The sequence below is a fragment of the Carcharodon carcharias genome, chromosome 6 (assembly GCF_017639515.1).
Source record: "Carcharodon carcharias isolate sCarCar2 chromosome 6, sCarCar2.pri, whole genome shotgun sequence".
NCBI lineage: Eukaryota > Metazoa > Chordata > Chondrichthyes > Lamniformes > Lamnidae > Carcharodon > Carcharodon carcharias.
Window position 1 is genome coordinate 167,170,916 of NC_054472.1, and position 26,366 is coordinate 167,197,281.

At 43.7% G+C, this 26,366-nt stretch overlaps 1 protein-coding gene across 1 annotated transcript in view; it reads left to right on the plus strand.

The window, feature by feature from the left end:
• trpn1 (transient receptor potential cation channel, subfamily N, member 1) overlaps positions 1-26,366 on the plus strand; it is a 326,508-nt gene that overhangs the window by 203,001 nt on the left and 97,141 nt on the right. The window contains exons 13-19 of the mRNA XM_041189307.1: positions 2,138-2,236; positions 9,999-10,127; positions 13,285-13,413; positions 15,062-15,178; positions 17,639-17,737; positions 19,395-19,595; positions 22,775-22,873. Of these exons, the coding sequence (XP_041045241.1) occupies positions 2,138-2,236; positions 9,999-10,127; positions 13,285-13,413; positions 15,062-15,178; positions 17,639-17,737; positions 19,395-19,595; positions 22,775-22,873 (873 nt within the window). The remainder of the gene's footprint in view (positions 1-2,137; positions 2,237-9,998; positions 10,128-13,284; positions 13,414-15,061; positions 15,179-17,638; positions 17,738-19,394; positions 19,596-22,774; positions 22,874-26,366) is intronic.

The window sequence follows — 26,366 nt, forward strand, 5'->3', positions numbered from 1 at the left end:
CATCCCTGGAACCATTCTCGTAAACCTCTTCTGCACTCTCTCCGATGCGTTCACATTCTTCCTATAGTGTGGTGCCCAGAACTGTGTACAATACTCAAGCTGAGGTCTAACCAGTGTCTTATATAAGTTCACCATAACCCTCCTGCTATGCCCCTATTAATGAAGCCTAGAATACTGTATGCTTTAGAAACAGCTTTCTTTACCTGCCCTGCCACCTTTAATGAATTATGTACATATACACCCAGCTCCCACAGCTCCTGTACACCCTTTAGAATAGTATCCTTTACCATTAGACCATAAGATGTAGGAGCAATGGTAGGCCATTCAGCCCATCGAGTATGCTCCACCGTTCAATGAGATCATGGCTGATCTGATAATCCTCAACTCCACTTTCCTGCCTTTTCCCCATAACCCTTAATTCCCTTACTTCACTTACTTTATTTTATACTGTCTCTCCATATTCTCTGTTCCAAAGTGTATCACCTCACACTTCTCTGCATTGAACTTCATCTGCCACCGATCTGCCCACTCCACCAATGTGTCAATGTCCTTTTGAAGTTCTACACTGTCCTCTTCACAGTTTACAATTCTCCCAAGTTTTGTGTCATCTGAAAACTTTGAAATTGTCCCCTGCACATCAAGATCTAAATCATTTATATATATCAGCAAGAGCAAAGGTCCCAATACCGACCCCTAGGGAACTCCACTACAAGCCTTCTTCCAGCCCAAAAAATACCCATTAACCGTTCCTCCCTGTTTCTATCCCTCAGCCAATCTTGTATCCATGGGCAGGATCTTTAAGTTGGTGAGCGGGTGGGGGGGCACTCACCGATGCGTAAAATGACGCGGGATGACGTTGGGCGGAACTCCCGATGTCACCCCGCGTCATCTCCAGTTTCAGGTCGGTGGGGGCGCAGCCGCTTCAGCTATGCTCCTGCCGACCTGTCAACAGCCTATTGAGGCCATTTAAAAAGTTGTTAACCTAATTAATGGACCTGCCCTTAGGGTTGACGGGCAGGCCGGGAGCACTGGCGGGCTTCAGAAAAAGCATGAAACCTCATCCACGGGCGAGATGAGCTTTCATGAGGCTTTTTAGAAATATAATAAATGTTTGATTTAAAGTGATGGACATGTCCCAACTCATATGACGGTGTCACATGAGGGGACATGTCAGGCAAATTTTGTTTTTGTACCTTTACCATTTTTAAATTTGGAGCCAATACACCTGAGGCAGCACTTAGCCTCAGGGAGATCAGTGCGCTCTTTTGCGCATAGTGCTTCCTGGCGGACATCACGCTGGGCGGGCCTTAATTGGCCCGCCCATGTAAAATGGCGGCGCGCCCCCGACTTGGGGCACCGATCGGAGGGGTGCCTGCCTGCGCCTGCTCCTGCACTTCCCCCCAACAGGGGGGACAATTCTTCCATAAGTTGCAACTGTTCATTTTATTCCATTACCTATAACTTTCCTCACAAGTCTGGTGTGTGGCACTGCATCGAATGCTTTTGGAAGTCCAGATCCACCACACCAATGGCCTTGTCCTAATTACCCATCTCTGACACCTCTTCAAAGAACTCCGACAAATTAGTTAGACATGATTTTCCCTTAGCAAATCCATGCTGACTCTTCTGAATCAATCCACATTTTTCCATGTGACTATTAATTCTATCCCGAATAATTCGTTATGTAGAAGGAAATAAAATGGTGTTTTACAACAAGGAAGCATCAATAGCTATAAAAAGAAACGCAGCTACTCCTCCAGTTTTACCGATGCAATCATGACTTTGGTTCCAGCTGTGCCTAAGTTCAGAAGGTAAATCTATGCCGGCACTTTACTGACTTGAGTGCAGAAAAATCATGGGAGCTTTTGCATGAGTGTAGAGCTAAAGAAATAAGCAGGAGAGAATTTCAGGCACAAACATTCAAGGAAATTAGCATGTGATGGTCAGTGTGAAACTGGTAGCTGTGCATGAATTTCTTTGGAACAAAAGGTGCAACTCTGTCCTTACACCAAAATCATATCAGCAAGTTCCAGGATATCCCAGTCCTATTGTTTGACTGGGTAGGATTGGCTACTCTTTACTGGTTATAGTGAATGTTTCTGTGATTCTCATGTTTTATTGGTTTTGCTGTCGGCAGAACGGTGAAACCGCCATGCATGTTGCGGCTCGTCACGGCAACTTGAAAATGATCCAGGCGTTGATTGAGGAGGGAGGAGATTTAACATGGCAGTCAAAGGTAAAGAGGACCCACTACTGCAAACAGATAAAAGAATGCAAAGTAGGTGCAACAGTTAAATTCCATTCTAGGTAATTAGCCATAGTCCACAAAGGACTATAGGCATCTCTCTCCATTAGAGAGAAACAATTGGCTAGATATAGCTGACACCACTCCACAAGTGAGGAGGCAGGCGTCCATGAACTACCACAGATGGTAGGGATATTGAATCTGACCATTGGTGTTATTCTGCAACACACTCTAGCTATCTAGCCACCTGAGCTAACTGACCCCTAATATCTTAACAGCATGTATTAGAATTACATTGAAATTTAGAGACAGGCTTTTTGACCCAACAGGTCTAAGTCCATGTTTATGCTCCACAAGGGCCTCCCCACATCTTTCTTCACCTCAGTCTATTGTTAGGAAATAGAGATAGTTTAAGTAAGTTATATGTGTATTTGGGTGTGTTAGGAATAAGGTATATCTTTCTCTTGGAAGAATTTAAAGGATCACTTCCACCTTTAGTTAGAACCCATGTTGAAGACCAGAGGGTTAAAACAGCTGGACAGACAGCAGAGATAGCCAACAATTATGAACTGGTCCCTAGACCTAAACCCTTTCTCTGTCATCCCCACAAACCCAAGAAGGATAGAAGATAGAAAGGTGAAAGGAAGGCAAAGTAGCCAGGGAAGAGAAGGGACATTTGGGAATTCCCAAGAAATTTCTCCTTAGACCAGGAAGGAAGGCACTGAGGGTGAAATTGAGATTTGAAGGCCCCAAGTGTTGCAATTGTAACAAAGTGGGACACGTTCGGGCAGATTGCTGGAAACTAAATGGTAAAGCAATTTTAGTAGTAGAATGCCTAAAGAATCCTAAAGAAAGATTGCATCAGACAAGGTAATGGTTGTTAAAACTGTAGCTTTAGTACAAATGAAATGCCTTCCCTCAGAACATACAGGAAAGGGGGATATAGTTCTGGATAGTCCAGGGAATTCCTCTTTGATTACTGGTGAAGGAGGTCAGGCTTTTAGAAGTTGTGGGTGTTTTGTCTCAGAGTGAGAAGCGTTCCCTTACTCCTCCGCCAAAATAAGTAAACAGATTAAAATTTTGAGAGATACTAGGGCAGATCAATCATTGATGGTGGCTGATGATGTAATTTGTGTTCCAGGTAGTTTTATGAAGGAAAAATTATTAACAAGAGGAATTTATGAACCTGTTTCTTTGTGTAATGTGAACTTACAAAGTCACTTTGTAAATGGAATTGTTATAGTGGGAATTATTCCTAAATCACCTATTGAAGGACTGGGTTTTATTCTGGGTAATGATTTGGCTAGTGGAGACAGTAATGTGGTCATGACTGTATTGAAGCAGGCAGTTGTTCATGCTGATCTTAACCAACTCCAGAAAACTACCATGTCTAAAAATAAAACAGTTATTGAAGATAGCAAGCAATTACAGGAAAACTGATTAGAGTGGAAAACTAACTTACATTTACAAAAGAGGAGTTCGCTAATGAAAAAAGAGAATTGGTGCGAACAATTGAGAATCAGTCACAGAAAGTGGAACACTTGACTGAGAACTTGAAATGTCTAAATCTAAACTTGTAGATGCAAATCTAACAAAGGTCATTCTTCAGTTAAAACTGGATGAACTTCAAGCATCAGTAGTTGCTATGAAATATGGTGGAAAATGCCTTGAACATGAAAAGGAATTGTTGGTAAATCAGAATAATTGGTTGAATGTAAAATTAAAAACCAAGACTAACGAACTGTTAGAACTTTGTCGGGAAAAGAGCAATGAGATACTCGAACTTCAATGCAAGTTGGAGAAAAAGAAGAAGATGTGTGGTATGGTGTGTCACAGTTCCAAAGTTGTTCCTGTGAATAAAAATTCCTTGCCGAATTGTGGTCCCGTTAAGTAAAGAACTGATCCAAGTAACATTACTGACACATCAACCTGATTATTGAGCAGTAAAAAATCCACTGCAGTGCCTGTAGAATTGAAAATTGAGAAGCGTCAACAAAAAGGACTGAAGAATGACCCTTCCAGGTCAATGACCAGAGACACTGATTTACAAGCGCTTGCTGTTGCTAATACACAAAATACAGCAGTTGGAATCCAGAGAGGTGCTCAGATTGCAAAAAATCATTCAAAACCTGTAGAGGAGATGTATGATATAGTTTGTGGATTTTGCAAATCCGTTGAAGGATTGGAGCAAGCTATGAAACTCCAAAGGGAGAAAGTAATTGACACTGCTCAACAAGAAGTGGAAAAGACCTGTTCAAAATTGGATCTGAAAAAACAAGAAGATCATGGCCTGGATTTTTCTTATGGTGGGTGGGCTGGGTGGGAGCGAGCATGGGCGGGTGCTGAGCCGATCGCCGCCTATGATTGGCTGCACGCCGCCGCTTGACACAGGCGGGCTAATTAAGGCGAAAGAATGCAGCAATCTCCCTGAGGCACGGAGCTGCCTCAGGGAGATTGAATGGTTATGAGAATTAATAGAGAACAGATTTAAAAATTTTTTCAAACATGCCCCCTCATGTGTCACATGAGTTGAGACACGTTTGTAAAGGTGGGAAAATTTATGTATTTATTTTATAAAAGCTTCAGGAAACCTCATCCCACCCGTGGATGAGGTTTCCTGAAAAATGTGAAGGCCGCTTGGGCTTTTCACCCGCCCGTCCACCTTAAGGTTGGACGAGCAGCGTTCTGAACTACTTTAATTACATCCTTAATGGCCTTAACAGGCTGTTGACATTTTGGTGAGCACACAGCTGCCTCCAGCGCGCACCCGACAAATGAAATAGCGAGATGATGCGTGATAACGTCGGGGCGCACGCCCAACGTCATCCCACATCAGTTTACGCGTGTCGGGCCTGTCCCCGCACGCCAACCGGAAGATTCAGCCTCATAAAAAGTTTAAAAATCAAACCAAGCAGGAGTACCAAACCAAAAAGCACCTCAATAACATCCTTGAAATGGTGAAAAGAGATTTTGATCAGGGAAGAAATTAGGTTTGAACACAGAAATGCCACTTTGACTTTGCTAAACCAAATTGAGAATTTACCGCATTTGAGTTCGGAAAATGAGCTTGAGGATGGAATTACGCCTACAGCGAACGAAAAGGATGATTGGGTTGTAAACTTAAATGAAATATTCTTTGCTGAGTTAAAAACTGGGAATAAGAGGAAAGAGAAACATAAGAGTTGAGTTATGATAATAATACGATGTACAGATTCTGCTAATCATGTTACGTTTATTAACTTTGCTTTGCTAAATCTTTGTAATGGTACAATATGATGTGTAGTTGTTAAACAAGATAGAAAACTTACTTGTATAGACAGTAATAAGCTATTTGTTAGATGTTTATGATAAGTTTGTGTAAAGTGGGTGTAGAGAAACCACTGTTGTGAAGCTCCCTTTATTTTAGGAAATAGAGATAGTTTAAGTAAGCTATATGTATATTTGAGTGTGTTAGGAATAAGGTATATCTTTGGTTTAGGTTCAATTTTTTTTCTCTACTTGTAGGTTAAAAGGTGAAACCTGAGATCTAGTTTCATTTTTAAGTGGAGGCAGCACATCGAAAGCTCTGTTTGTATATCTGCATTTCTAATGAGTTTTATGACCTTTGGGGCAGGATTTTACCGTCGGCGAACTGGAACGGGGCCTGTTTGACGATGCATAAAATGACACGCTGTGACGTCGGGCGGAACTCCCAATGTCACCCCGCCCCATTTAAATTTTCAGGAAGGCGGAGGCGCAGCAAAATCAGCTGCGCGCCCGCCGACCTGTCAATGACCAATTGAGGCCATTGACAGATCAATTAAAGTAATTAGTGGACCTGACCGTCCAACCTTAAGGTTGGCGGGTTGGCCAGGAGCCCCAGCGGCAACTAGAAAAAACATGAAACCTCATCCATGGGCGGGATGAGGTTTCATGTAGGGTTTTAATAATTTTAATAAAGTTGTTTTGGAAATTATGAACATGTCCCACCTCATGTGACATTGTCACATGAGGGGACATGTAAGGGAATTTTTCTTTTCTATTTTTAATATTGTTGAAAGTAGAGGCGATCTCCCTGAGGCAGCACTTAGTCCCCCCCCACCACTCCCCCACTCGCACAGGGAGTGCATAGCGCTCCCCTGTGGGCATCATGCTGGACGGGCCTTAATTGGCCCGCCCATGTAAAATGGCGCTGTGCCTCTGATTAGGGGCGCAGATCGGAAGTGCGTCCGGACACGCCCGCCCATCAACTCCCCCCCCCCAGAAACAGGGGGAAAATTGTGCCCTTGAAGTGGAGGGCTGTGCTTTCAAGGTGGAGGGTGGTGAGGTAGTAGTTTAGGAAAGTTAAAACAAGGTTAAAAAAAGCTGTGCTGTTGCCTGTCCACAGGGGTCCAGAGGAGACCCACAGACACACACACACACACACACACACACACACACACACAGAAAAAAATAAACAAAACACAGGACAGAATTTTACCCCAGTCGGTGGGAAGGTCAGGAGCGGGCGTATGCGGGCACGCCTCTGATCAGTGCCCTCAGTTGGGGGAGTGCCACCATTTTACATGGGAGGGCCAATTAAGGCCCGCCCGGCGTGACGTCCACACAGAAGCGTTATGCGCTCCCTGTGCGGGCGGGGCGTAATTCCCTCAGCCAAAAGTACACTCTTTTGCGCATGTGTGCGAGAGAGTGCGCTCATCCCCCTGAGGCTAAGTGCTGCCTCAGGGAGATCAGTGCCAAATTCAAAAATGTTAAATATAGAAAAGTGAAATTTCCCTGACGTCCCCTCATGTGACACTGTCACATGAGTTGGGACATGTCCATCACTTTTAATTAAACATTTATTAAATTTTTAAAAACCTACATGAAACCTCATCCTGCCCGTGGATGAGGTTTCATGCTTTTTCTGAAGGCTGCCAGGGCTCCCGGCCTGCCCACCAACCTTAAGGTTGGACAGGCAGGTCCTTCAACGAATTCAATTACTTTTTAATTGGCCGTTGACAGGTCGGCGGGTGCACAGCTGTTTCGGTTGCTCCCCTGCCGACCTGAAAATTGAAATGACGCGGGGAGATGTTGGGAGTTCTGCCCGACGTCATCCCATGTAATTTTACGTGTCAGCGAACGGGCCCCGCCCCCCCCCCGCTCACCAACCTCAATATCCTGCCCACAGTTTCAGTTCAGTTGAAGCCAGGACTCCAGAAAGACTAGACCGCAGAGGGACAGATAACAAGTCCCAAACTAAAGTTGAAGCCAGCTGCCAAGAGAGGCTGGACAGGAGAGGAAGCTGCAGGAGCAGGTTCCAAAAACTAAAGAAGAAAGCCCCCAAACCCAGGGAATTGGAATAGGGAAGATTTAAGGGGACAGTCTGTCAAAGGAAGGACAGGAATCTGGAAAAGGTCCTATTCTGTGGAAGTGAAAGTAAGGTGCAGAGAAGAAGGCTCCAAGCTGCAAGCTTAAAGAGAAGAAAGCGGCAGGATGCAGGTTTAAAGCGGTGTATACATGCGAGAAGCCGGAAGATCTAAGGGGACGGCTGAAAGTTCGTAACTCTTTACTATGGGCATGTGAAGGTGTTCTATTGGCACGACTGAGCATTTGAGACAGAGTGCGCGGGAGGAAGTTTGAATGCACGTGACAATCCAGGGGAGAGGAACATCGGAAACCCTGGAGGTGGACCCTGGTGGAAGGCTTCTGAGAGAAAGCATTGCTTAGAAGAAGATTCCAGACTGGGTTCTTCGAGAGTGGAGATTGGAAACCCTTGTGTGAAAGTCGGAGTTCAGCCAGACCAGTTGGCTTACAGTGTGACATGTGACAGATTTGAGGAGAGATCCATAGCATCTGTTTCCGGTGACATCTGTCACTTGGTTTCAGAGTGTGGTGTGCCCGACCATAGGTCGCCTATTGGTTTACATAGACTATGCACTTACTGTGAACATTGGAGTATAAGATAACACTTATAGCTTGTATTATCCTTACAAATCTGTATGTATCTGTAAAGGTATAGTTGTGGGTGAAGGAATATTGTAATATAGTTCATTTCTTCTTGTTTAATAAATGTTTCATTTTTTTATTAAAAGTTCATCAGCTGACTCCTGTGACTCTGTTCAGTAACCACTCTCCACGTACCCAAACAAAAAATAAAAGTTAGGATCTATCAAGCAGGGTTCCATCCTGGGTTCTGCCTTGTCCAGTAGTAGCATTAGTTGGGATAATAGCACTATCCTCCATTCTTGCCCCTTCATGTGCTTGTCTAGTTTCCCCTTAAATGTACCAATGCTCTTCATCTCAACTATTTCATATGGTAGTGAGTTCCAAAAAGGTTTGATCCTTCTTTAGTTTTGAATTTAAATTTTAGTATTACACTTCTCACTCACTAACATCACAGGCAATTATACACAATCTCAGATATCTACTGGAGCCAAACGTTAACGTCAACACTGAAGTAACTTTTATTTATAAAGTAACACCATGTGTAAAGGAATGCTTTACAGGGCAAAGGAATACCCCAAAGGTAATGAGAGGGAGTTAAAATAGGGAAACCGAAGGCCTTAGTTAATGAAACAGATTTGAAGGAGGCTTAGAGATGAAGGTAAAGAATTTTAAAAAGTAGGGATATAACAATTTTGAGATCTGTTGTGGAGCACATTAGTGTAAAAAATAATTTGTGGCTGGAACTCAACACTCTATCCAAAAATACAGCTGCTCCTGCCCCCACCCCATCCCACTTTTTACTCCCTTATACCACAAACCTCTTTCCCTGCTGAATACTTCAGCTGAAATGCTAAAATGACAAATGTCACATATGCTGCAGCTTAGATAATCACCTTATAACAGTTCAGACCTACCTCTGAATGTTAATGTATATCATCTACAAAACAGTTTCACATTACTTCAGTGTTACTGGGTCAAAATCCTGCAACTCCCTTCCTAACAGCACTGCGGGTGTTCCTAAAGCACATGGACTGCAGCAGTTCAAGGCAGCTCACCACTACCTTCTCAGGGGCAATTAGGGATGGACAATAAATGCTGTTCTAGCCAGCGATGCCCACACCCCATGAACGAATTTTTTAAAATGAAGGAAATAAATTCAGGTTCTAAACTTCCTAACAATGCAGCAGATTTAAATGTTCACTACAGTTTGCATGTTCTCTTTCAAGTTGAAAAGTCATGTTCCAACATAAAAACAGATGTTTGGTACTTTCAATGAAACAGAGTATTGCAAGATAAATCAGCATATCAACAATAACAACTTGCGTTTATATAGCGCATTAAGGCATTCGAGAGGATGTTAGATGATTATTTGAATAGAAACAATGTGCAAGGGAATGGGGAAATGACAGGGCAATGACACTAGGTCATAATGCTCATTTGGAGAGCCAGTGCAGACATGATGGGCCGAATGGCCTCCTTCTGTGCCGTTAAGATTCTGTGATTCTGTAAAAGTAGTCAACTATCCCAAAGTGCTTCACAGATTATCAAACAAAACTTGACAGCTAGCCAAATGAGGAAATATTAATAGAAAGGAATGGAAGCTTGATCAAAGAGGTAGCTTTTAAGGAGGATCTTAAAGAAAAAAAGAGATGCAGAGAACAACTGAATGGTGCATGCGAGACCAGAAATGGAGGAGTATAGAGATCTCAGAAGGTTGTAGAATTTGATTTTGCTGTCAACTTGAGCACCAAGAATGTTGTTAGAAATGTGGGTCAGCAGCAAGGCTCTGTACATAAGCCAATGTTTTATAAGTTCTGTACTGTTCGATTGTTGCTTCTTTGATCAGGCTGGAGAGAATCCATTGCACATTGCAGTCCGACACTGTCACGTCAGTGTTGTGGAAGAAATAGTCAACTACCTGACCAATGAGAGGAGCCACGTTGAGGCTATTGCATGTGTCAACCAGGAAAACAAGGTAAGAACCCAGGAAAATGAGCGGTGCCAGAAATCTTTTGATTAAAATGAGAAATTTCCATAAAAGATGGAATTAAGGGAGGGGGGGAATCTAAAAACCTCACCCCCCCCCATCTGTCCCCCCAAAAATACACTTTTTAATTCCTTTGTAGTTAGGAAACTCCTTCCTACTTAATAAAGAGACATGTACTCCATTTTTGTACTCCATTTTCTACAATCTGGTCATGAAAATTGTGCTACAATCCTGCCAAGAATAGTTTTCAACAGCATCCTCTCTGATGTCGTTATCTAATTTGAGAACAGGTTAGTTGACTAAAGAAAACATTTTGTTCAATCCAGTACTTTATATTGAGTGTGAGTCTTAAAGCAATTTGAATGTTCAGTGATTTTATCCAAATTCTCAGTAGTCTCTAAGAATTTCCTTCTTCCCCTCCACTTTAGCTATTAAATTCATACGTATCTATTTGGTTTCCTTTCTTTTTCCTTTTTACCCAATTTCAATGCTCATGGCAGCTTATTCCAAATGCACCTCCCTTGTTTTCTATACTTTATCAGAGCTATTTCCCTCTTCATTATTTCAGCTTCTCTAAACAATCTCCACCCATCTCCTAAATGGTTCCTTTTCTTCCCAGACTAAATGTTTTCACAGGCATTGCCTGAAAACCAACACTTCTGTGAGGTCCCAACTTGCTTGCCCACTGCCAACCCCTGAATTTCCACCTCTGGGTCAGTATTTTGCAATTGACAATTGCAGGGCTGAATCAGAAGGTTTTCCCAGGTCATGATTGCTCATATGTCAAGTTCTGGAGCCTATGTCCTTGCGTCAAGTAAACTTTGCAATATTTTATTGTTGAATAATGAGAGCAGTGTGCTGATTAATACTCTGTCATACTTTGCTGTGAAGTAGTGATCCATAAGTTTGAGACAGTAATTGAAATCTGGTGCCATGCAGTGCAAGAGTCATGTATTTGCCATCCTTATGTTCCTGACATTTCTGGTGACAGAGCATCATTCATAAAGGATATGGAGCAGGTAGACAGCGTAGAGTGATGGAGTGGTCTTGTCACCGGTCTGGTAATCCAGTGACCCCCAGGGACCTGGGTTCGAAATCCCACCACAGCAGAACAGTGGAATTTGAATGCAATAAAAATCTGGAATTAAAAGTCTAATGATGACCATGAAACCATTGTTGATTGTTGTAAAAACCCATCTGGTTCAGAGAAGGAAATCTGCTGTCCTTACCTGATCTGGTATATATGTGACTCCAGATCCACAATAATGTGGTTGACACTTAACTGCCCTCTGGGGATTAGCAATAAATGCTGACCTAACCAGTGACAGCCACATCCTATGAACGAATTAAAAAAAAAGATGGAGGAGGGAAATTCATGCTGCCTACCTGAACTGTTCTTAACAAACCTTTTTATCTTGTTTGTCAGCACATAATTCTTTGAATGAAATGTATTAAAACACTTTATCAAATCATTTCCATAAGACAATGGCCCAAATCTTTCAAGGAGCGGCAACCGCCATTGGATTGCCGCCCTGTTCCTACTTTGCTTCGCCACGACAGAGCTCCGCGTTTCTGGCTGGGTCTTCTGGTCCTGGCTTCTTCAGAAATGTGGAGCGCTTCCATCAAACTGCGTCTTCATAGCGCTGGATCTTCAGGGGAAGGACTAGATGCCTCTATTTTTATGGCATTAGCTGCCTTATTCTGGTAAGTGTTCACTAACACACTGAGAAGTTTTGGGACATTTAAACAAGTGTATTAGAATGAGTGTATGAGTGAATAGGTGAGTGAATGGGTGAATGTGTATGTGACTAGGATAAGTGCGTGTGGTGTCAGCTATGTAGGGTGGTAGGTGCGTAGGGAGGGTGGTGGGTAGAGTGGCAGGAGGGTAAGATGGCAGCTGGGTAGGGTGGAACCTGGGTAGGGTGGCAGGCAGGTGAGGAGGGGAAGTGCAACCAAGGGTAGTTGGGCCAGGTAGGGAGGGGTTGTCAGGTCGAGGCCTAGTCAGGTCTGGTTGGGGGGAGTTGGGAGTTTTGGGGGAAGTTGGGTGGTGGGGCTGGTCAGGTCGGGTCGGGGGGTAGTTGTGGGGTTGGGAGGGAGTCAGGTGGTGTGGGTTAGTCAGGTTGGGTCAGGGGGTCAGGAAGGAGTCGGGTGGTGGGGTTAGTCAGGTCGGGTCAGCGTGGGGAGTTGGGGGGGTGTTCAGGGGCCAGAGTCACAGTGGCTGGAGGGTAGTCAGGTGGTGGGGGCTAGCCAGTTTGGGTTGGGAAGTGTTGGGGTCGGTTGGGGAGTCAGGTGGCTAGCCGTGGAGGAATCAGGGGTCGGGAGGGGGGCGGTGGGGGGGGCGGGTGTTGTCGAGTGTCGGGGACTAGTCATGTTGGGTCAAGGAGGAGTTGCGAAGTTACAAGGGGGAGTTGGGGGATCGAGGGGTACCAAAGCTGTCAGTTGTATAGTTATCCAGGTGTTAGATTAGGAATTTTTTGTCTAACATTTCTTGGGCAACTATTCAGGTAAGTCGAAACTATCTGAAATTTCCGACTCCCAAGCAGAATCACAGATTCTATTGAAGGGTCCCGGGCGTTAAGGGAATTGCCATTTGGAAGCTCAAACTTCCCAGGCCTTTCCCATTGATTTCCTCAGGTTCCCCAATCACATCTTAAGGGAGGTGGGGAAGGGAGTACATCCGCTCTCCAACAATCCGGAGACCGGAAGATCTTGGCCATTATCATCCCCTTGCTCTACCATCAGCTTGGAAGGCCCAGCACTCTATAACTCTCTTCCTAACCTCTTCACTCAGCTACATCTCTCTTTTTCGAAACTTCTCAAAACTCACCTTCAGTCATCTGCACCAATCTTTCTCTTCTTTCCTAGCCTCTCTGTAAAACCCTTGAGTGTATTTAGGTAAATGAAAGATGTATATAGAATTGTAATTATTGACTAACATGATCCCTAGATTTTCTAGCTCACATTTCTCTCCAGAGAACAAAAAGAATTTCAACAAGTCTTTTCAGAGATGAGAAAGTAACAAATGAGAATCAGAGTATGTTTCATATCAAATAGATTTTTAAGCATGCACCTTTGCAAAATAGGCTGGAATGGATGTGGTTACTTCCACCACTGTTAACTTTATAGTTCCTTCTGTTTTGTCCAGGATGGAGAAACGTCCCTGCACCTGGCAGCACAGATTAAGAAAGATGTGATTCACTTTCAGCAAGAAGACACTAAGATTGTTAAAATTCTCATGGAGTATGAAGCTGACATCACTGCAATGACAAAGCTGGTAATTAATGATGGGAAACTGCCTAGTACACAAGGAGTCAAATTGACAGCAGTGTTGTTACAGAAAGATATCTTGTGAGACATCTTTTGGGTCAAAATCCTGGAACTCCCCCCCTAACAGCACTGTGGGTGTACCTACACCACATGAACTGCAGAGGTTCAAGAAGGCAGCTCACCACCACCTTCTCAAGCGCAACTAGGGATGGGCAATAAACACTGGCCCAGCCAGCAAGACCCACATCCCGTGAATGAATAAAAAAAAGACATTTTGTTATGTGCAGAGATGAAGGAAGAAGCATCGGGAAACAGGCATGAAAAGCAACAAATGCCAAGAGCATCAGATGCCGTCAAATTTATTGTTTAATGAATTGAGCATTTTAAAGAAATTAATTGACCTTAGGTAGTTAAGGAACATATATAGATCTTAGTTATGAGAATGGATCCATGATTAGGGTGGTGTGTACTGTGAAAGGAATGGGTTGATTGGCCAAAATGACCAATTGTCATTTCACCCTTTTACTATGTTGATTTTCAATTTAGAAGCCTGAGATACATTGAATGTGAAATGTACTGTAGCAGAAACTTACCTTGTCAGTGCACAGCAGAATGGAACAGGCCTTTTGGACCCAAGTTTTATCAGAAACTGAAAGATCTTGCAAAACACCCCAATAAGGCAAGCCTCTGCCCTGTTTTTATAACACCTGAAGAAACAAAGGCACCCGTGCTATCTAACCATTTGATGGTTCCTCAAGTTCATATTTATATCTTTAGCTTCACCAACCTAATGCCTAAAGTTTTTGGATAGTTGAATGTTAAATTGCTCCAACTTCTAAAATAAAATGCCTCAGTGGTGTAGCGGTAATTTCACTTACCTAATGATTCTGAGGCCCAGGAAAGTGCTCAGAATGTAGGTTGAAATCCTACTGTAGTCACTGGAATTCAAATTCAATTAATAAGCTTGGAATTAAATAGCTAGCCTCAATAGTGGTGACCATGAAACCTTTTTTGGTTATCATAAAAGCCCTTCTCATTCACTAATGTCCTTTAAGGAAAGAAATCTGCTGTCCTTGACTGATCTGTTTTGGCCTACATGTGATTCCAGACCCACAGCAATTTGTCTGACTATTAACTAGCTTCTGCAATAGCCTAGCAAGCCACTCAGTTGTACCAAACCACTATGAAGTCTAAAAAAAAGGACACTTATACCACATGGACTGCAGTTGTTCAAGAAGGTGATTCACCACCACCTTCTTAAGGGCAATTAGGGAAGGGCAATAATTGCTGGCCTTCCCCAGCGAAGCCCACCTCCCGGCAGCAAATACATTTTTTAGAAGAATCTGGAGAAAACAATCTGATAAAGGGCTTAAATGTTTAGAAAAAAAACAGGAGTGGGCAAAATAAACTGTTACAATAGGGAAACGTAAAATGATATTATAGAAAAGAAAGAGGAAGACAAGAACAAAGAACATAGGAGAAAAGGCCATTCAACCCAGCCAAGGTCGTCACCCTAGTAGGTTGACTGTCCTGTAATAGCAATGTAACAAATCATTATAGGCAAATAATTAAACTTCAAAACTTAGTCTCTGGGGCTTAATTTGAAAATTTGGCTTTGGAAATTTATTGTAATATGGTTGTTACTGTCTTTCTAGACTCATGAGACTCCATTGCATTACTGCGCACATGTGGGGAATGCTGACATTCTTCTTGAGATCTTGAAATACATCAGCTCAAATAGAATCCAACAGGTCATCAATAAACAATCCAAGGTACTTTTCTAACAATTTTTTTTTTAAGTTCTAGCTATATTTAAGTCTTCTTAGATGTTAGGGATGAGTTCCAATTGTCAAATTATTTATAAATAGACTTTAACATTGACACTGCAAAGGCTATGGGTCCGGGCAATATCCTGACTACATTACTGAAGACCTGAGTGACAGAAATAGTTATGCTCCTAGCCAAAGCAGTTTCAATGCAGCTACGGAAACCAGCATCGATCTAATAATGTGCAAAATGGCAAAAAACAGGATAAATCTAACTCTGCAAATCACTGCCTGTCTCCCAGTTATCCGTAAAAATGACTACTCACCGATCAGTAAGTACTCACCAATAAACAGCTCTTCAGCACACGGTCTGGATTCTATCATAACCGCTCATTTTCAGGTATTATCAAGGCCTTGATCCAGATGGATGCAAAAACTGAATACCAGAGGAGTGCAAGACCAGCAGGCCTCGACATCAAGGCAGCATTCAATTAAGAAAGGCACCAAGGAACAAACCTGAAGTCAATGTCGGTCCAAAGGAAAACCCATCTCTGGCTTGGGGTCATACCAGATGCAAAGGAAAATAGCTGCAGTTGTTAGAGACCAATCATTGCAACCCCAGACATTACTCAGAGCAACTTAGTGGAGAGTCCTCTTCAGCTGCTTCATTTATGACATTCCCTGCGCATCATGAATTGGTTGATTAACGAATGTTCAGCTCCATTCACAAGTCTTCTGATAGTGAAGCGCTCAACTACACCATGAGACAAGGAAACCTCCTTGTATTCAAATCATTCCCTCTCTTTCTTGATAACCTACAACATTCCAAGATCTCTGCATTCCTCTGCCTCTTGTGCATTCCCGACTTCCTTCGCCTTGCAATTGGTCTTCGATATCTTCAGTTGTCTCGGCCCTAAGTTCTGGAATTCCCTCGGTGGGCCTCTCTGCCTCTCTAGCTTTCCCCTCTTTCAACATTCCTTAAAATCTACCTCTTTGACCACGCGTTTGGTCATCTAGCCCAGTGGGCTGGATTTTAACTTAACTGCTGGGACGGTGTTGGTCAGCAGAGTGCAGGAAAGCCAAAAGTTGGAGTCCCCACCACATGCGGGATTTATTACGTTGGATAAACAGGCTATTCGACCCAGCAAGTCCATACCGGTATGTTAACTCCACAGTCTGCGTGTGGGATCAGCAACAGCCCAGAAGCCAGCTGGATTGAGGGAGTGCTGCACTGTCAGAGGGTATCCGTTCTGCCTTCTCAGGTGATGTAGTACTATAATAAAAATATTAATTGCCTCAACCAATATCATAAACAGATTATCTGATAGTTTATCTCATTGCTGTTTGTGGCACCTTGCTGTTATTGTGAATAAAAAAATACTCAAATTGGAATGGTACTAATTTGCACTTCACAAGTTTACAATTATATTTCCCATACATCTAAAATACTGTGTCAAACATGACTAAGTAATATAACAGATGTTGGAGTATAATTACTACAATGAGCTTATTCTCATTAAGCAGTCATCTAGTGTTCATTTAAGTTTATGCAAGGGGGAGATGGTGGGGTTGTGGTAACGTTACTTGACTAGTAATTCAGAGGCACAGGCTTATGCTCTGGGGCCCTAGGTTTAAATCCCGCCATGGTAGCTCAATGAGTAAAACCTGGAATTGAAAGCTAGTCTTAGTAACCACAAAACTATCATCGATTGCATTGTCGTAAAAACCCATCTGGTTCACTTTAGGGAAGGAAATCTGGCATGCATGTGACTCCAGATCCACAGCAATCAACATAGTTGACTTGTAACTGCTCTTTGAAATGGCCTCACAAGCCACTCAGTTCAAGGACAGTTAGGGATGGGCCACAAATGCTGGCCTTGTCAATGATGCCCACATCCCATGAAAGAATAAAGAAAAAAAGTACCATTCATATCAGCAGCACAGTGTCCTGTGGTCATGAAAGATGCCACATAAATGTGATTTATTCTTTCCTGCTGTTGTAATGGTGAGGAAATGGTTTATATGAAAGAAACAAGCACCCCAATGCTGGAAATACACAGCAGTCCCATCTGCATCTATCATATTTCTATTATTTTCTATTTTGTTTCGTCCTTTTCATTCAGTAGTTTTCATTGTGGTGCTTGCTCTGATTCTGCGTTTGCAGGATTGATTTGCAGCTAGTGGTGGTCAGTGTATTCATAGGTTATCATTTTAATATCTAAAGTGGTATTCATCCAGTGCCCAGAAGAGTTTGCTCCTGACCTCTCTTGGCTGACTGGAAATATGCAAACATGTTTCCTGTGACCAAATTCTAAAGCTCCTGCTCTGTTTCCTTTCCTCTGAACTTCAGAGTTGGAGTTATTCACTTTACAAGTTCAAATATTCATCCCGAAGAATTAGTTTGCACTTTTGTGACTTTATGACAAAGTCCATGAATTATTTCCTGACTTTCCTCTTACATTTCAGAATGGTTGCTCCCCACTGCTTCTGGCTGCAGAGAGAGGGCACACTGAGATAGTGAAGATACTGCTGTTAAACCATGCTAGAGTGGACGTATTTGACGAGGTAACTGCGACTCCCATTTTAAGACACAGGCATTTAACAGTTATATTAGAGGCAAAACACATTAGTCAAACAAAGGAATCAAGACATTGTGAGCATTTTGCTCTTACAGTGCTGAATACTGTATTCATTATTCAGAATATCACCTTGTTCTCTATTTTGTAACTTCAACCAATATTGCACTTTATACATTTCACAATGATGCTACCTAGCAGTGCAACAAACTTAGTTTGCTTCCAAAATCACACATCCAATATTCAGCTAGCAATATCCAGATATTTCACTGACAATTTTTGAACTGCTCCTTCAAAGTTAAATAAGTGGTATTATTCGATGCTTAAAAATCTGTAACCTTATGGTCTGGCATATCCCTCATTCTACCATTGCCACCAAGCCAGGGGATCAACCCTGATTCAATGAAGAGTGCAGGAGGGCATGCCAAAAGCAGCACCAGGCCTACCTAAAAATGAGGCGTCAACTTGGTGAAGCTGCAACTCAGGACTACAAAACTGGAGTCAATGGGAATCAGGGGGAAAACTCTCCACTGGTTGGTGTCATACCCAGCACAAAGGATGATGGTTGTGGTTAGTGGAGGTCAATCATCTCAGTTCCAGGACATCACTGCAGGAGTTCCCCAGGGTAGTGTCTTCGGCCCAAACCAGCTGCTTCATCAATGACCTTCCTTCTATCATAAGGTCAGGAGTGGGGATTTTCGCTGATGATTACACAATGTTCAGCACCATTTGCGCTTCCTCCGATACTGAAGCAGTCCATGTCCAAATGCAGCAAGACCTGGACAATGTCCAGGCTTGGGTTGAGATGTGGCAAGTAACATTCGCTCTAGACTAGTGCCAGGCGAAGACCATCTCCAACATGAGAGAATCTAACCATCGCCCCTTGATAGTCAATTGCATTTTCATTGCTGAATCACCCCACTATCAACAGCCTGGGGGTTATCATTGACCAGAAACTGAACTGGACTAGCCATATAAATACTGTGGCTACAAGAGCAGGTCAGAGGCTAGGAATCCTGTGATGAGTAGCTCACCTCCTGACCCCCCAAAGCCTGTCCACCATCTACAAGGCACAGGTCAGGAGTGTGATGGAATACTCCCCACTTGCCTGGACAAGTGCCGCTCCAGCAACTCTCGAGTGGCTTGACACCATCCAGGACAAAGCAGCCCATTTAATTGGCACCCCATCCACAAACATTCACTCCCTTTGCCACCAACGCACAGTGGCAGCAGTATGTATCAACTACAAGATGCACTGCAGAAACTTGCCAAACCTCCTTAGACAGCACCTTCCAAACCCACAACCTCTACCATGTAGAAGCACAAGGGCAGGCACATACGAATACCACCACCTGAAAGTTCCTCTCCAAGACTCTCACCATCCTGACTTGAAACTAGATTGCCGTTCCTTCACTCTCGTTGGGTCAAAATCCTGGAACTCCCACCCTAACAGCACTGTGGATGTATCTACACCACATGGACTGTAGTGGTTCAAGAAAGCAGCTCCCCACCACCGTCTCAAAGGCAATTAGGAATGGGCAATGAATGCTGGCCTATCTAGCGACACCCACATCCTGTGTATAAATAAAAACACAAGGTCCTATAATACTGCTTTAAAGAGTTGTTCTTTTTATTTTGTTGTACAGCATGGTAAAGCTGGGCTTCACTTGGCAGCAGAGAATGGCCATGATCAGATTTCAGATATCCTACTCTGGCACAAGGCCTTTGTCAATGCCAAAACCAAACTTGGCCTGACGCCACTTCACCTGGGAGCACAAAATGGTTACAATAGGCTGGTAAAGCTTCTACTGGAGACCCACGCATCCAGTATTGATGCACTCTCTCTGGTAAGTTGCTAACTGTAGCCACTTATTCACAATAAGTTGACAACATTTTACATTTTACTGATTACAGATGGCTATCAGGAGGCACGTCACCATCAGGAATGATGAATGCCACTCAACATTCAAGGACATATCATTGCTGTCCATAAGTGTGGTTAAGTCATGGCCCTGAAGCTTGCGCTTGCTGGTCGCATGCGATCAGCAGACCTGGAAGCAGATGCGATATGCGCTGCCGGCCACAATCTGCCCCCAACCACGTTTCACGCTGGCTGGTCAGCTAACTGGCAGCCAATGTGAAACACGCGCTAAGAAAGGCCCAGTACTGCCGGGGGGTGCGGGAAGAGGGCAGGTACTAAGAGAAGTGATGGTGCGGGGAGCGCTCCCTGAAGGCTGACAGCTGCTGTCGAGCTGCCTCAGGGAGCTGCAGTACTTTAAAAATGAAAAGAGCCCAATAAACTGCTGCAAGCTAAAACGGTACTGCAAATTCAAGCATCTGGCATCAGACTACATAACACCTCAACCCTCAAAGTCTTCTTTAATTTTATTTAACACCGGACATTTCATCCTGCCCTGGATGGAGTTTGTAGTGAAAACTTGAAGGCCACTTGGCTGATTGACCCGTCACCAGCCATAAAAGTGGACCGGCTATGTAAAAGTGCTGAGAATTAGCTCCTTAATGGTATACAATGTGAGCACTATTAATTGACCAGTCAAGGCGCTCAATAGGCCCAAGGGTGGGCAGGCTGCCCGATACCTCACATAAAATTTCAGACAGGTGGGGGGTGGAGGGTGGGTAGACAGCAGGAAGACCACCCACTGGATTTGACCTACCACACCACCTCCCCTTGCCCCTTTCAAACCTGCCAACAGGGGACTGTAAACTCCAGATGTGAGAGGTGAAAGCAATGAATGAATCATTCCTGCAACAGACATATACTAACAAAGATCTTTGTACAGAAATGTATAGGTTTTGTACAAGACAAATACCTACATGTTAGAAAAACCTGGCACACAATTGAAACCACTTGGCATTCTGAGAGCTGGACATCCCCACTAAAAGTCCTGTCAGGCTGCCTCATTGTGACTCAGCTGAAAGCTGCATCCTTTCAGACATTTTACTGAGTTACTAACATCTGGAAAATATGCACAACCATCTGAGTTGTCTGGACTGGAGGTTCATATAGAGGTCAAATGCATATTAGGTTATCTCTGACTGTAGGTGGTGCTATGGTACAGTGTAAGACCCAGAGACCTTAGGATAGATTAGTTAAAAATGGTTTAGCTAGCAGCCCACTGTTGTTTTGCATTGCAAAATTTTTGCAGTGATATCTGTTAACAAGTTCCTGAACACAATCAGACTCTTTGATAATGGAAACTTTCCTTTTGGAAGATATCCTTAAGATTTTTACAGCTTGAGGCTGCATGTAGTAAGCATAATTTACAACCACAAATGCAATCTGAATCCATCAAGAGACATAAATCTGAGTAGATAAGCAATAGGGCCCAAACTATTGTGTAAACTGTCCCAGAATAAAGAACGATATGGGAATTGACACAACACTGAATCAAGCTCTATTAAATGTGAAAATGCAGTGTAAAGCAACTTGTACATTGCAAGTAGTTCAAAGCAATCCCAGATCGCCTATGTCACTCTTGACTCAGGATTTGCAGGCAAACCTCCCAACTGCAGAGCTCCAGACAGGATAATGGACTGGCGACATCAGCAGTTTTACCTGCGACATTACGAGTTAAGAGCGGGTGCAGGTGATTCAGTGCTTTTTTGGCTAGATCTAGAGACTTGTATGGTATTATGCAGCCCGCCCTGTCGATGTGGGATTGCTGGCTTAAATTCTATCAGGTGTTTCATGTGAAATAAAAGTTACACACATAAACACAGAGCAGGATGGCTGATTATTATGGCAGTCAGATATCCAGTGCTTACCTTAAACAGAAAATATAGGGCAGTCAGAGTAGTTTTAGATTCCTGTGAAAACCTAGGCAGGTATAAAACAAATGACCTGGGCATGATGAAACAGCGTGAGATCTCTAAACACCTCAACTTGCCTCTATCCCCTGAAGTACACAGCAATGGACAGAAACTAAAACATTTATTTTTGCCTTGGTTATATAAAGTAATTGTTGACTTTTAACCAGTGGTGATTTATTTTTCATTTATGTCACACCAAATGTGTCAACCAAATTGTATCATAGAAACAGCTATTGTACTATTCTAACTGAATTTTATTCAGCATCCAAACCTGTGAATTCCTCGCTTTGCTCAATTTTGTCTTCCATCTCGTGATCTTTAGACTTTGAAAGGCCAGGGCTTGGGCTGACCCATTCGTTACCTGATTTGCCTTGTGTTCTCGCCTTTTTTCATGAAAGGTTGATGATTTGCATTTCAGAGCTGGGCTCCTCCCCTAGGTCTTTCAGGCATCATTCAAACGCAAGTTCGAACAGCTAAATTGTAAAGCAACTGAACTAAATCACTAGTACATCCAGCATGTTTGATCTGCTATGTGATTGCGATTATCTCATGTCTCAGAGAGGTATCTCAGATGTAAATTTTAGTAGATGTAGTGATGCACCACCTTCACTCTTCAACATGCTGTGCTCCCCCATAGAGTCACAAAGCACAGTTAAAGAAAGAAGGAACTTGCATTTCTATAGTGCCTTTCATGCCCTCAGGATGTCACAAATGGCTTTGCAACCAATGCAGTTCTTTTCAAGTCTGGTTACTGTTGTAATGTAAGAAACGCAGCAGAGGATTTGTGTACAGTGAGATCCTACCAACAGCAATGAACTAATGGCCTGATAGCTATTTTGGTGATGTTGGCATAGGGATCAGTACTGGCCTGGGCACCAGGGGGAAATCTACTCCTCCTATGCTCTGTTTACTCCTACATGGCATATTCATAATGTATCTTGTACAGTTAGTGAGAAAAGATGCTTCCCCAAATGGAGGCAACAAAATCAAGGATCTGGTCACTCCTGCCCAACTCAGGGACAGAATCGGTGGAACAGGCCTCATACCCATCCCATCTTGATGGGAAAGGTCAAAATTACAATAAGATTGAAAACTTTAGATTTCATGGAAGTGAGGCTGGTCACCTGCTTTGACATTCTTAGCTGTTTTAAGTTACAATTTTACAATTAATGTAAATGTTTTTTAATGTGTTTAGGCGAAGCGAACTCCTCTACACCTGGCAGCAGGGAACGGGCAACTCGATGTTTGCAACAGTTTGCTCAAGATGAAGGCAGATGTGAATGCCACTGATATAGTAAGTTAACACCATAACATCAGAAGATAAGAAATAGGAGCAGGAGTAGGCCGCATGGCTCCTCGAGCCTGCTCCACCAGTCAGTGCGATCAAGGCTGTTCTTTGGCTCAACTCCACTTTCCGCCAGCTCCCCACAACTCATAGAGACCAATAATCTCAGCCTTAAGTATACTCAACAATAGACTGTCCACAGGCCTTTGAGGTAGAAAAGAATTCACAACCCCCTAAGTGAAGAAATGTCTCCTAACTTCAGTCCTAAATGATTGGCTCCTTATCCTGAGCTATGCACCCATGTTCTAGACTCCCCAGCCAGGGGAAACAGCGTCTAACCTGTCAAGCCCCTTCAGAATCTTGTACCTTTCAATTAGATCACCTACCATTCTTCTAAACTCCAGAGAGTAATTTACGCAATTTACTCGGCCTCTCATATATTACGTTGGCTCTCACATTCCAGGAGCCAACCTAATAAATGTTTTCTCTACCACCTCAATTGCAAGCATATCATTCCTTAAATGTGGAGTCCAATGCTGCGCATAGTGTGCCAGGCGTGGTCTCTCCAAAGTGCTGAACAATTATTGCAAAACTTCCTTATTCTTGCACTTCAAACCCCAACTTCTTTCTGTACCAACAGGCTAACCTTCTGTGTACACCCAAGTCTCTCTGAACATCGGCGTTTAGAAATTTCATACTTTTCCTATTCTTACAAACAATGTGAATAACTTCACACTTCCCCACATTGTACTCCACCTGCCATCTTGTCACCCCTCACTTAACCTGTCTATATCTCTTTGCAGCCTCTTTGGGCTGGATTATACACTGCTCCATAGGCCGATTTGAAGGCACCTAAAATCCAGCGGGTGGCATGCCCACCACCAACCTGCCCACCCCTGTCCCCACCACAATTACACCAGTGTGGAGATGGCATCTGGCAGCCTTCCTACCAGTAGGACAATTGAGGCCATAAACAGGGAAATTAATGCACACTGAAGGGCTTCATCCTGCCCCCAGTTCTAGTTTACCTGTGACGGGGGAGGCCCACGCCAAGCAGGTAGCCCAGTAGCTTTTACTGTGCGGTTTGGTGCTGGCCCAGGGGTGGGTATCTCCTTTGGTGGTCCCCTGTCCCAATCAGAGGAAACCCCCCGCCCCCAAAGGTCATAACCCCCCTTTAACACTCCCCCCCACCTCTTAAACCCAACCCCCCTTCCTCCTCACCCCACTCATTGTGGCCTGCCAGCCTGGCCCCAGTGATACCCCGGACTTACCTGAAATCCAGCCTCCGCTCACTCCTGTAGTCCAGCAGGGGTCACCACTTGAACTTGACACTGCTGGTACTACACAGCTTCCAGCCAATTGGATTGGCCAACACCTCTCTCAAGTGGGACCTCCTCCCAACATTGGGGTAGGAGTCTCACCCTGAGCCAACTGACGCCCAGCCAATAGCGGGACAGACATGCTTTTTTGTTGGTGGGCTGTCGACTGACTTTTCAACTGGGGGTGCGGGAAACACCCCCGAGGCTGCCCAAAGAGGCTGCAAAGAGATACAGCCTGTGGAGTTTCACAAGCCAGGGTGGGAAAACTGGGAAAGATGTATGGTGGCTACTATAAAATTGTTTCTTCTACTAGTTCCCTCCAAAAATCTGCTGTCCCCCAAGCCCTAATATGTTCGCCTATCTGAGATATTCGTCCCTGACTTACCCTGCCCGTGCTCTGTGTGATGAATGAAGATATATGAGCAACATAAACTGTAGGCAAAAGACAGGAACTTGTGAAAATCATGGAGAAAACATTGTTGGATTCAAAATGATCAACCAAATTAAAGTTGCTAAAAATTTAATGCCAGCATTGGATTTCACGAGGGCTAGACTTACAAAAGTGAGATATGGCTTGAACCAGGTTGATGGGATAGTTCTGAAACAAAAACAGAAAATGCTGGAAAAACTCAGCAGGTCCAACAGCATCTGTGGAGAGAGAAACAGAGTTGACGTTTCGAGTCCATAGGACCCTTCTTCAGATGGGACAGTTTTAATAGGTGGGGACAATACCAACGCACAGAATAAAACTGGAAAGCCTTTAAAGCCACCCTTACCCAAAAGGAAGCCTTGTGAAATGAGGGACATGGCAAAACAAAGCTAAGCTGGGGCCATATTCAAGGTGTTACAACCAAGTGAGAAGGGTTGAACTGGCTCCCCTCCCCTCGGCTGGTCACAACAAAGGTTTAAGTTTCTTTTTCATGAGGATATACCTTTTCCAAATCAGAATGTACTTAACTATTTAAACTGTGGGCAATTAGGATCTAATCAGACAAGGTTCTCTTGAGTCAAAAAAGACCAAGGGCAGAATTTTCTGCCTGTCGGGCGGGCGGGCCTGATCCAATCACGGGCGGGCGTGGAGCCAATCGACGCCAGCGATCGGGCCCCGCCGCCATTTTACGTGGGCGGGCCAATCACGTGGCGTGATGTCCGCCAGGAAGCGCTATGCGCTCCCAGTGCGGGCGGGGGGGAAATCCCTAAAATCGGGAGTGCGCTCTTTCACGCAGGTGCACGAAAGATCGCACATCTCCCTGAGGCTAAGTGCGGCCTCAGGGATATCACTTCGACTTTTAAAACTATTAAAAATAGAAAAGAAAAATCCCTTACATGTCCCTTCATGTGACAATATCACATGAGCTGGACATGTTCATAATTTACAGAACAACTTTATTGCAATTTTTAAAACCCTACATGAAACCTCATCCTGCCCATGGATGAGGTTTCATGTTTTTTCTAGTTGCCACCAGGGTTCCTGGCCTGCCCACCAACCTTAAGGTTAGATGGGCAGGTCCTTTAATTGGTTAAATGATCCTTTCAATGGCCTCAAGTGGCCATTGACAGGTCGGCGGGCCCGCAGCTGATTTTGCTGCGCCCCCACCTTCCTGAAAATTTAAGTGGGGTGGGGTGACATCAGGGGTTCCGCCCCCTGCTTGCTGATGGCAAAATTCTGCCCCAAGTTTATTAACCACTAAACCTGAGGGGAAAAATAATAAAAACGCAATGTCACACACAGTTATCAGAAATAAGGGAAGTTAGAGTCCAATGGAAAAATGTTGTAAGAATATAAGGTCAAATGTCCTTTGATTGTCCTTGTGGCATAGATTTTTAATGTTGCGGCCAATTTCGATTAGCTGGCATAAACTCATCTGTAGTCTGACGGCCCTGAATGTGCCCAATTCCAAATCTTTTAACGAGCTAGTAGACCTCGTGAAGACACATTTTCAGCCTAAGCCATCGATGATTATGCAAAGATTCAAGTTCAGCTCTAGAGTAAGGGCCCCAAGTGTGTCAATTGCAACGTATATCATGAAGTTAAAACAGTTGACTGAGAACTGCGACTTTGGGGATACTCTTAATTACATGTTGCGAGATCGTTTGGTTTGTGGTGTACACGATAATGCCATTCAGCGCCATTTACTTGCAAAAGTTAATATTGACTTGAAGCGCATCATGGAAATAGCGCT